General features: G+C 44.4%; 1 protein-coding gene across 1 annotated transcript in view; it reads left to right on the forward strand.

Moving 5' to 3' along the window:
* The window catches only part of VIPR1 (vasoactive intestinal peptide receptor 1), an 85,042-nt gene that overhangs the window by 28,399 nt on the left and 43,847 nt on the right, over positions 1 to 12,796 (forward strand). Inside the window, exon 2 of the mRNA XM_007499811.3 lies at positions 6,142 to 6,241. Coding sequence (XP_007499873.2) covers positions 6,142 to 6,241 — 100 coding nt within the window. The remainder of the gene's footprint in view (positions 1 to 6,141; positions 6,242 to 12,796) is intronic.

Consider the following 12,796-nt stretch of genomic DNA (forward strand, 5'->3'; position numbering starts at 1 on the left):
TCAAGAGTTAGAGCCATCCAACAGGGTTACCCCACCACCCCAGTCCCAGGCAGCTTTCCATGTCCTAATGGACCTCACTTTGTTCTTCAGAATCTTATCTTTCCTGGATGGATTCTCAATGTTACTCCCTCCCTCCCTCTCTCCCTTTCTCTCTCCCTTTCTCTCTCTCTCTCTCTCTCTCTCTCTCTCTCTCTCTCTCTCTCTCTCTCTCTCACTCTCGCTCTCGCTCTCGCTCTTCTTCCTGTCTCTAGTGTCAACTTTCCTCAAGAGCAGACTCCAGTGTGTCTGTCTAGGTCTCAAGCTAAAGTTTGGAGTGAAAGGGAGTAAATAAGACCCTATTGAGGGTAGGAATGTGAGGGGATGACAGAAAGAAGACCTCTTGGAAGGAAACATAGACCTTGTTCCATTACATTATAGAACAGAGGGAAAGGAGAAATCTTTGGGAATCACAGGCTCCTAGCATGTTAGAACTGGGCATTATCGATCACTTAGTCCAACCCCTTCATTCAATATCTGAGGAAACTGAGGTTTGGAGGGTTTAAATAAGACATACCCAAAGACATGTGCTCTTGCCAGCAAATCATCTTCCTCATCTTCTAGAAGGGGAAGTAACTTAATCTAGGGCAAAAAATTGGCAAATGTCAAAATCTAGGCTTCAATCTAGATACTTGGATGTGAAGACCACTGTTCTTTTCACTGTCCACACTGATAGGAGAGGATTCAGGGTCATCAATTAAGAAACTATTGTTGTAATCTGGTGCAGGGATGAGGAAATGCTACAGAGAGGCCCAAGAAATTAGGTAGATGTGAAGTCTGGGGAACTGAATTTTCATTGGTCTATTCCTATGTAAAGTGAAGAAGTTGGACCAGATATCCTCGAATATCCCTTCTATTAAAAAATAATAAGAGCTAGAATATATGTTGTACTTAGAGGTTTACAAAATGCTTTCTATGTGTAATTGCATAACTAAATATATGCGATATGAGGAGTAGTAGAGGTGATGTGTGCTGAATGTCTAAAGAGCTGAGGAAGGAGACTTAACCTATGCAGAACAGGACTGTGTGGAGATGTTGGGAAAAGGATCCCTTAATAGGAGATTTAGTTTTTGTTCCATTATGATGAAGAAGCCAGGAAACAAGGTGGTGAGAAACCTAAGAACATAGATGTAGACTGGAAGGTACTTCAGAGGCCATGTAATGCAATTCTACATTTTACACATGAGGAACCTGAGGCCCAGAGTGACTTGTCAAAGGTCACTCAGGTAATAAGTACCAGAGGTGAGTCCTGAACCCAAATCTTTTGACAGTAGAGTTTTCCAATGAGATAAGTACTTCTCTAGCTTCAAAGGGCACAGAATTGTGTCCATGAGTGCTTGGGGGGAAAAGTATGAAACTATTTACCTGAAGCAAGTTAGAAGAAGGCTGGGTTGGGGGGATGGAATGGGGTCAGAGCCACTGTGCTTTGGGTATGGTGGCCAAGAAGGAGACTATCTGCCCTGGGACATCTGGAAATTTCTGTACTGCTAAAAAACTGGCTGATTCTGGGGAAGTGGGAATGGGAGGAGCAGGAGGTAGGACTTATCCCATATTGAGGATATAGAGAGGGTAAGGAAAGACCCAAGGGATGTGGTAGGAGGAATGTACCCTAGGATAGTGCTAAACTTCTGTGCCTTTGGGTAAAATGCCAGCTGTCCCATTCTAATGACAGCCAGTCCACAGCCCTGATCCATCTGGGTTAGAGAAAGAAAATCTTAGGTCATGGATGATAGTAGTTAGAGCTAGAAAAGACCTGCCAGGCCATCATTTTACAAAGGGGGAAACTGAGGCTCAGAGAATGTCCATGGTCATGAAGTCCCATGAACTGAGACTCTACATCAGTAGTCATCAGATTCCAGAGCCATCTCTCTTTTTACTCCACTCTAGCTTCCTCATTACTGGCTGGCTAATGAACTACCCATACCTGAAACAGTATAGAGAATATCCCTTTTATTTACTGGCTCATCTATGATATGGCATGGCATAGAATGGTGGAGTATGACATGGTATGGTATGGTAGAGATTGGTATGGATATGGTGTGATGTGGTGCGATGCAATGAGCATTGATGGGAGGGTGTGATGGTATATCCGAAGGGCTAGTCTTTCAACTTGGCAGAGATGGGCTTTCAAGGGTGGGGATGGAGGACCCCTGATAGGAGGAAGCCGATCCCTGTCCTTAGGGAGTGAGACATACCCAGGAGACAGATACAACACTGAGAAAAGAGAAACAGGATCAGAGTCAAGACACTCCCTGCATTTCTTCTCAAATTAACCCAGTTGTCAGCAGCTATTGATTGAGGATGCTCTGCCTCTAGCATCTCCTCTCACCAAGCCATCTTTCACAAAGTTGCCCATTTGCTGAAACTCTGAGAGTTAGCTGATTTTGAAACATTCAGAAGTCTTGCCTCATACTTTACTGAGAAAACGGAGACCATCTGTGATGAGCTGACCCCACCTCCCCCAGCTCTACGCCTCAGATTTCCTCTTTTCTCATTTCCTCTAATCTCAGGGGAAGAAAGAATCTTTCTCCTAACCAAGGCCAGTCCCTCTACCTCCATTTGTCCTTAATCCCATCGCCTCCAAGGCCATCCTTTGTCTTTTACTAATCTTCAGTTTGCCCATCTACCGGCTCATTCTTTTCTTCCTTACAAACATCCCCAGACCCAGCCATGACCTCAAGCTATCATCCTATGTTTCTCCTTCCTTTTATAGACAAACTTCTAGAAAAAGTTGTTAATAATCATTGCTTCTACGTCCACACATATATGTACACACTTCTCAGCCCCTCAAACTCTGACTTCCGACCTCTCTACTTGACTACAACTCATCTCTTTTAGGTTACTAAAGATCTCTTCACAGCTAAATCCAATGGCCATTTCTCAGTCCTCATCCTCTTTGCCTTCTTTGTCACATTTGATTCTATCCCTACTGGACATTCTCTCCTTCCTGAGGTTTTGGATTTTTTTTTTAACCCTTACCTTCTGTCTTAGAATCAATACTACGTATTGGTTCTAAGGCAGAAGAGAGGTAAGGGCTGGGCAATAGGGGTTAAGTGACTTGCCCAGGATCACACAGCTAGGAAGTGTCCAGGGTCAGATTTGAACTCAGGAACATCTCCACATCCAGCTTTCAGTCCACTGAACCTCCTAGCTGCCTCCTCCCTGAGTTTTAATGGCGCCATTTCTGTCTAGTTCTCATGAATGTTCCTTCTTAGTCTCCTTTGTTCCATCATATCACCCAGGCCCTGCTTGCTATTTGGGTATGTTCCTTGGGTGTATACACCAGGGCTGTCCTGACCCTTCTTTTCTCTCTGCAATCTCTCGATGACCTCATGGATCTCAGTAGGTTCATTTATCATCACTTTGCGGATGATTTCCAGATCCATGTGTCCCATCTTGATCTCTCTCTTGAGTATCAGTTCTGTGTTGCCATCTGGCCGTTGGGCATTTCATCCTCCCAAGACGTCCTTAGAAGCATCTCCAATTTAACATGTCCAAGAATTCCTTAGCTTTTCCCCTAAACCCTTTCTTTCTCCTTTTTACTGTTTATAGCAAGGGCACAACAGTCTTTCTAGACACTCAGGTTCAGAGAACTCCTCAATCTTCCTTTTCTGCCATGACCAGTTGATTGCCCAGGCTTACTGATTCTACCTCAGTTATATATCTCATAATTCCCCTTCTCTCCATTTGCATCATTGCCACCCTAGTTCAGGCACTTATCACCGCTTGTCTAAACTATTAATATAGCCTCATAATTGGTATCTCTGAATCCAGCCTTTCTCCTCTCCATCATCCCCATAGCTGCCCAACTGACATTCCTAAAGTGACCGTGTCACTCCCTGCTCAAGAAGCTTCAAAGGCTCCCTATTACCTCTAGAATAAATTTCAAATTTCTCTATTTGAAAGTTAAAAACCCTTCAAATCCTGGATCCAACCTCTCTTTCCAGGATGATTACATGTTATTCCTCTTTCATGAACTTTACATTCCAGGCTTATTTGCTTTTCCCATGCCTTTGCACAGGTTATCCTCCATACCTGAAATATTTTCCATCTTCACCTCTAACTTTTAAAATCCTTCCCTACTTTCAAGGTTTAGCACAGTACCCTCTCAGAAATGAGATCTTTTCTGACTGGAGTTCCTTCCCCAGTTATTAGTGCTTTCCTTAGACTTTTACATTATTGTTTAATTGTTTCAGTCATGTCTGACTCTTTGTGACCCCATTTGGGGTTTTCTTGGAAAAAATACTGGAGCGGTTTGCCATTTCCTTCTCCAGCTCATTTTACAGATGAGGAAACTGAGACAAACAGGGTCAAGTAACTTGTTCAGGGTCACACAGCTAGTAAATGTCCCAGGCCAGATTTGAACTCAGATCTTCCTGACTCCAGACCCTGTGCTCTATCCACTGCACCATCTAGCTGGATTATTGAAATTATTTTGTACATATTTCATAATTATTTATCTAAATATAAGTATTTACACCTCAGCAGATTGTCAAGCACTATTTTTTGCATCTCTAGGGTCTAGCCCTGTGCCTGTCACATAGTAGGACTTATAAATGCTTATCAAATGAAAGAAAGGATTTCCTAGGAATAATACTGGGAGTGAAGACCCATTTCCTGATTTAACTGAGTTAGTGAATTATGTAAGTCTGAGCTCCAACTTTACCAACTGTGGAGAAATGAAGCCCAGTGCTGCAAGGATTCCTTATACCCTCCCCAGGGATTGCCACCTACCCATTATAGAACGCAGAGGCCCTGGAAACAGCAAGCTATTCCTATAAATTTGCCAGCTGTGCCAGACACCAAGGAAACTGAAGGTGGCTGCCCAGTGGATTTCAAAGTCCTCCCGACCTCAGTGAAAAGTGTTTGTGTGTTTTTAAAGAGACAATAAAGGCCTAGGAAGAAGGCAGGGAGGGACAATAATTATTATTAGTTTATATTACATATAAAAATAGATGAGTCAATAATCAAAACGGTATTTATTGGGCAATTCCTAGTAATAATTACTCTCGCTGCTAAAGAGCTTCATCCTTTACAAAGCGCTGTCCTCACATCAACTCCAGGAGGCAGATAGTGGGAGCGAGCATATTCTCCCCATTTTGCAGGGGAGCCTCCCAAATCAGAAGTGACTGGCTCCTGGTCTCAAAGTTAGTAAGAAGGAGAGAATTCTAGACGTCTGGCTCTGAGACCAGCCCCTTCTCTAGTCATGTGCCAGCTACTTTAAAGTCCAGAGGAGATATCAGAATTGAGGGCTCCATCTGTGACGAGGCTCAGAGATAAAAGCTTAGTTGATAATTGAACCTTCAAGCTTTTGAACTATCCTCCTTTGTAAATTCCTGATAAAGAATGAGGGGAGCTAAGTGGCCCAATGGGTAGAACATTGGACTTGGAATTAGGAAGACTCATTTTCCTCTGTTCAAATCGGGCCTCAGATAGTAGCTATGTGACCCTGAGCAAGTCACTTAACACTGTTTGCCTCAGTTTCCTCATTTGCAAAACAAGCTGGAGAAGGAAATGTCAAACCACTCCAACATCTCTGCCAAGAAAATGCCAAAGGAGTCAAGAAGAGTGACTAAAACAACTGTGCAGCAACAATAAAGAATGATGTCAAGGTGAGATGTGCTACTGTCAGATATAAGCATCTCTGTACAAATCCCAGGAAAATCCAAGACAATATAGAATTCAAAATCCACTGCTGCATTACAATTAGTCAAAAAGCATTAATTGAGCAACTATTATATGCCAGGAATTTTTTTTTCTGTCAGCCTGTTAGCTTCTCTAAGTATAGAATCATAAGAATGTCAGATCATCGACTTTAACCTCCTCATTTTACAGATGGGAAAACTGAGGCCAAGAGAGGCCAAGGTACTTGCCAAAGGTCACATAGCAAGTTAGTGGCAAAACTGGGACTACAAACCAGGTCTCAGAATTATGCCTATTATCCCTCACACCCACTGGAACCCCTCAAACCTTGGATTGAGGAAGGAGAGGGCACTGGTTTTGTCCCCGGACGCTGGGGGCTTGGGGAAGTGTTGCTAGGTGATGGCCCCTTCTTTACTGGGGCTCTCTGGACCACTAACCTGTATATCACTTTCTGTGTCACAGGTAGCCGGCTTCCTGCCAGATGAATGTGTCATCAAACGGTCCATAGAGCAGGAGCGGGAAAAGTGCTTGCAATATGACCGAATGGAAAATGAGATTGAAGGTGAGAGGCTGTCTCCTTCCCCAACCAGTCCTTCTTGAGTAGGGGAACAGGAGGAGTGGGAGTGGGCACTGGGGAGGGAATAGAGCCACTGTGAAGGAAGCCCTTGCCCGCAGGGGCCCCCCAGGCTAAGGGGGAGACAGAGTCCAGGGATGTCCCCATGTTTCTGGGGAAACAAGAAGACCACAGTCGGCTTTGCTTGTGCATGCAATGTGATGTGCTATAAGCTGGGACCCAGAACATCTGTTTTCCATGGCTGCCTCCACCAGAACCTTTATCATTCCCGAGCCAGGGTCTTCCCCAGATACCTGTGCACCTGTTACCAGTTTGGGGGGACACCCCAGGGCTCACAGTAGCAGCTGTGGATATCAGAAGAGTCGGGCTCTTGGGGAACAGTAAGCAGAATGGGGCCATTGTTGAGGGTTTTAGAAAAAGGAAACGCCTTGGATATCTCAGGCAGGGATATTGGCTTCCCCTAATACTCTTTGAGGCAATGACTGCCATTGAGACTGAATCTCAGGAAAAGAGACAGGAATGTAAGAGCTAGCTGTGTGTCAGCCTTTCCTGGGTGATGGTGGTTGGTAGTGGGAGAGGACCGAGAGAGACTAGGCTGACTTGTGTGTGGGTACTGGAAGTCTAGGTGCCAAGGGGGGATATGAACCACGGGCACAGTTTCCTCCATGGCACAGAAAGGGAAACTGAGGCAGAATCTGAACTGCAACCTGGATCTCGTAACATCCAGCCCAAGGCTCTTTTCACTTCCTCACAAAGCATTTAAGAGAACCATCATTTCGCCTCCCACTCTGGAGTGTTATACGCCATCTCCTGCCCCCCACCCTTGCCCTAACCCCTAACCAAGAGTTGGCTGATTAGCTGGAACAGTCAGTTCGATTATCTCCACTAATTAACTGAGCAGAATTAAAATCACATCTCATCATGGGGTTGAGTAGATGCAGCCAGATGTTAGTAGATGATTTAGTTAGGTCAGTGAAGGGGAAGGGATAGAGTGAGATTTGGAGTGGAGAAGGGACAGTCAGCTCTGCTTGCCAGGTACTGGGGGACACTGGAGATCTCATGTTTGGAAGCTGGGTTGACTTAGGGAAACGGAGTGTTAGGGACTGAAGAGGCATAAGATTTGTGTCCTAAGGGCTTGATGTGATAGGGATGGGACAGCCAGGTGGCACAGCCAGTGGATAGAGTGCCAGGGCTGGAGTCTGGAAGACTCATCTTGCCGAGTTCCACACTGATCTCAGACACTAGCTGTGTAACTGTTTTGCCTCAGTTTTCTCATCTGTAAAAGGAGCTGGAGAAGGAAATGGCAACTCACTCCAGTATCTTTGCCAGGAAGACTCTGAATGGGGTCCCAAAGAGTCAGATTTGACTGAAAAATAGCTAACAATAAATGATAGGGATGTGTAAAAGGGGGTGTTAGAAGAAGCCTTGATCATCAGGGAGGCATAGGAGTGTTCTTTGAGGACACAACTGCCTTCCAAGTACTAAGCTTTTACAGCTAGGTCCCCATTAGTGGGAATGATGAATCCCCTGAAGTGGCTGCCTGTACTCAAATTAGTACTATTTGAAATTCTAATTATATCAATTTCGGTAATTGATTCCAGTCCAATGGAAATGTGTGCTGGGAATTCAAATAATCCAACTATTTCGGGGCTTACCACCCTGGACTACATTTAGGAGGAACAGGGAGAGAATGATTGGTTCCTACCCTCTAGGGGTTTATAGTCTGGGTTGGACAGAAAAGTAGATCTGAGCCCTGCCTTTGGGTATTTTTGTTGGAAGGAAAGAAAGGAGCAGTTAGATTAAGGCAAGGCAGTTTAAAACGAAGGGCTGTAGGGATAGTTCTTATTTCAAGGGCTCAGGTCAGAAGAGAATGGTATGGGGGGTGAGGGGTGCGATCGGATAACTGGAGGAGTTAAGGCTTAAACCAAGCCTTAAAGAAAGATAATAATAGCTGGATTTGATAAATATCATTTCATTTTATCTTCATAATAGAGCTGGAGGTATGTGCTATGATGATCCTCTTTTTACATAAAAGAAAAATAAGGCACTTAGAGGTCAAGTAACATATAGCAAAGTGAGCATCTGATGCTGGATTTGAACTCAGTTTTTCTTGACTCCTGGTCCAGTGCCCTATCCATTTCACCACCTTGCTGCTTCTAAAAGGCAGGGGGAGATTTTTTTTTACTTTTTAATTTTATTTAATTGATTAATTAAGAAAAATTTTCCATGGTTCCATGATTCATGTTCTTTCCCTCCCCTCCTCCCACCCCCTCCCAGAGCCAACTGGCAATTCCACTGGGTTTTACATGGGTCATTGATCAAGACCTATTTCCATCTTGTTGATGTTTGCACTAGGATGATCACTTAGTCTACATCCCCAATCATATCCCCATTGACCCATGTGAGCAAGCAGTTGTTTTTCTTCTGTGTTTCTGCTCCCACAATTCTTTCAAAGAATCAAATCAATCAAATTCTTTCAAATTCTTTCAATTCTTGAAAGGCAGAGGGGAAGAATAGTCCCTAGGTTGAAAGTAATCTTGTAGGGAGATAAAGTGGAATGAATGAATCTTAATAGAACTGTTTCTAGAGAGTTACCTGAGAGCAGACAGATATGTGTCTTTCTTTCCTAAATCCCTTCCTACCCCAGGACCTGCTCTCTCTCTTTGAGAGGCACAAGGTCAGACATTGCACAACCTCCTAGGGCTGCCAATCCCTGGATCTCTCTCTCATGAGAGAGAGAGAGACACTGTGCAACAGTGGAAAGAATCTTAGACTTGGAGGCAAGCAATCTGGGTTCAAGACTCAGTCCTCTAATTTACGTGTTAATGACATTGGGCAAGCCTCTGGCCCCCATCTTTCTCAAATGTAAATCTGGGATGAGAATTCTGGCATTTCACCTCTCTGAGGAGTGTTGTGAATAAAGCACATTCTTAACAGAAAAGTGGGAAGTGTCAGAAGAGTCTTTCTGGTAGCAGACCTCTGGGCATCTTGCTTTGGTTTCCTCATCCTTTCCCTCTTGAGAATGGAAAAGGACTTCTGGACTTTCCTTCTGTTTTGTTTTGTTTTTTTAATATTGGGGGCAGCATGTGTTTTCCCAAGTAACTGTTCATTGTCTCTCTGTGGGTGGACTCTGGCTGTCTTTTGGTGTTTCTTTTCTCTTTTCTCAGTCAGTCTTTCTTATGTCTAACTACCCACAGCCCCAGGGTTTCTTCATCTGTCCAGGGGAAGTTACCTCCCTGAGGTTGATACAACTATTATATAACCATCTCTTTCAGAGAGCTGCTGCTGCTTCCATCGTCTCCAAGTCATTTTTCTTTTCTTTTGAGGCCAGCTGGGAGATTATGTAACTAACTCTTTTACACTCACAGGCGCGCGCACACGCATTTTCCTTACCTCTTCCTTTTCTTCTTTCTAATTCTTTTTCTCTCTTTCGCTTCCTTTCCCTCCTCTCCAATTCTTCCTTCTTTCATTTCCCTCTCTCATTTTCCCCTCTTTCCTTACTTCTCTCTCCCTTTTCATTTCATTTCTCTCCCACTTTCCCTTTTCTCTTCCTTCCCCTACTTTCCCCCCTCCCTTCTCCTTCCCCTACTCCCCTCTTTTCCCTTTTCTTCCCTTCCCTCTCCACTAGATATGGACTCAAGAGAAACCTGTGATAGACTCCCACCACTAAGTAGCTTGGTCACTCAGGTTCCTCATATTTCAGACCTCGGGAACTGGAAAGATGATGATACCACTTAAAAAAATGGAGCTCTGGAGAGAGATCAGAGCTGCAGATATAAGTGGGGAAATCATCTGCAAAGAGGTGAAAACTCAAGAATGAATGAGGTTGTTGACTTTTCTCTTTTCCTCACTACCAATATCTAAATGATTGTAAAGTCTTGTCATCCTTCCTTTTTGTTATACCTTACATTCTTCCACTCTTTACTATCACCCTGGATCAGGCTCTCATCCCCTCCCAATTGAACTGTTCCAATGACTTCTTGAATGGTCTTCCCGTCTCTAGTTTTTCCTTTCCTTATTCCATCCTCCACACCACTTTCTAAGTCACTGCTATGACTTCTTTACTGAAGAAACTTCAGGGGCTACCCATTGTCTACTGTGAAATAAATTCTTTATTCCTGTGTTCAAGATCCTGCACAATGTGGCTCCAGTCTATCTATTTGTTTTTATCCCAATCCATTCCCCATCACAAATTCCATATTTCAGCCACACTAGAACTATCCATCCCTCATCTTTATCTTTATCATCCCTCATCACCAGGCCTTTGCTTTCACAGTCTCCTAGACCCAAGACAGACTTTCCATGCCCTCTTTAAGGTCCAGCTTAAGGGCCACTTCTGCTATGAAGCCCTCTTTAATTTCCTCTCTTCAAATGTCTCTTAGAGAGTTGCCTGAATCTCTCCCTTGTATAAGAGTTTATTTGTATGCATGTCTTCCCCCCTATTTAGTTGTAGGCTCCTTAAAAGCAGTATCTGTGTCATTCTTTATCTCGATGGATCTGTCTGTGTACTCCCTTGGGTCTGAGTATCTCATGTATATCTATGTGTGTGTGTGTGTACAAATAGGTATATATTTCTGTGTTCCTAGAGATACTCACATACATGTGCATATATACATGTGTGTGCACATGCATGTATATATAACCTTGGGTAATTAAGTGGCACAGTGGATGGAGTGCTGGACTTGGAATAAGGAAGACTTCTTCTTCTGAGTCAAACGTGGCTTCGCTTACTAGACCCTGGAAAAGTCATTTAACCTTGTTTGCCTCAGTTTACTCCTCTGTAAAGTAAACTGGAGAAGGAAATGGCAAACCACTAGTATCTTTGCCAAGAAAAGCCCAAATGGGTTCACAAAGAATCAGGCATGATCAAAACAATTGAACAACAACAACAATCTGGTTATCTATATATTTGCTAAATATGTAGTATATATATATATATATATACATATATATATATATATATATATATATATATATATATAGTTAAGATTAAAATTTTTGGGTTTAAGCTGTGGCGGGTAAAAATTAGTTTCTCTGTCAAGGAGTATAATATTTTATGAGGTTTATTTAAGATTAAGAGTTTAAGAAAATACAAGTAAGAAAGCACGGGTCTAGGTGGGCCGAGAAGCCCATTCAACCTCACCTACATCATGAGACCCCTCTGCTTGCAAGTGGAAACGGGAAAGAGAGTTCAGTAGGCTTTTACAACCAGTTAAATAGAACTTTTGATCCTGCCCAGGTGAGGATCTCAGTGAGATTACAAAGCATCCTGGGAAGTGTCCAAGGACTTCTGGGGATTGGAGTCCCGGGTTCAAGTCTCCATTTTTACAATATGTACACACATATACTAAATATATACATCTATAGATTTATTAATACACATGCACACATATGTATATATCCATACACATACCCCACCGACGTCCTATATATTATAGGCATTTAATGGAATTTTTCATTGAATGGAGGACCTGAGCCAGAGCCCCTTGGATCTTCCCTCTTTTTGAGAGTTCCTTCCTAAAGCTTCTGCCTCAGTAAGGAGCTTCCTACGGCCACAATTCCCGACACAAAGAAAACCTCTTTTCTGCCATCACGTCGAAGGCTTGGGCAGTCCTAGGGAGAGACCAAAAATAAAAAGGCAGCCGGCCGTAGTTGGAATTGTGGAGTCCGAGGATCTGGGTTCAAGCGCTGGCTCCAACCCTTGTAGATGAGGCTGGACAAATCCTCGAAGCCCCTGCATCCTGCGTTCTGGGATCTCTCCCGGCTTTGACGTTCCGTGACTCTCGGCGGATCCCCGTGTCACGACAATCCCGATATGCTTTGGATGGGCAGAAAGGCCAGGGAGACTGGCCTCTTTGGACAAGCCGGGGGCACAGAAGCCTGGCAGGGGGTGGATTCCAGAAAGCCAGAATCAGCTCGTGCGAAGCTTGCCTTCCGCGTCTTGCACCCTCGTCTCTCTGCTGTCCCAGAGGTCGGGTACCTGCAGTGCCCGGAGGCAGGCAGGTCCGCCTCCCTGGTGACACCCTCCCCTCATGATGTAATCCTTGGCATTTCTCTGCATTTTCCTGCTCCCACGCCCTGCCACAAACCCTCCTTAGTAACCCTCGGTCCAGGGCGGTGCACACAAGTGTCTGCTGGGCTTTGTGCCTCTGTGTGAGCGTGCCAGTGGACGTGGTAGGAGGCTTATGGTCAGGAGCTGGATCATTAGAGCCTACCAGTGTGTTTGAGTTTGTGCATCAAACATGGCAGGAAAGAAAAAGATCAGTGACTTCACAGTGACCTGTGTCGGGTTGGAGCCCAGCACACAGCCCTGCCCAGCCCTGCCCAGGCTGGCCCAGAGGTACCCAAAACCACCCTGCTTAGCCCTAAGGGGCCTTTAACTGACACTGGATCCGGCTTCCCTCTAATGACAGCTGTTAATGGAAATCCCCCTCAGGCAGGTGGCCTTGTTCCAGGGGATCCAATTACCTGGACTTGAGAACCTGGGCTCCTGCCAGTCACTCACTTTCACCCAGAACTCTCCACAGGCCCCAGAGAAGCACC

The sequence above is a fragment of the Monodelphis domestica genome, chromosome 7, assembly GCF_027887165.1.
Source record: "Monodelphis domestica isolate mMonDom1 chromosome 7, mMonDom1.pri, whole genome shotgun sequence".
Lineage (NCBI taxonomy): Eukaryota > Metazoa > Chordata > Mammalia > Didelphimorphia > Didelphidae > Monodelphis > Monodelphis domestica.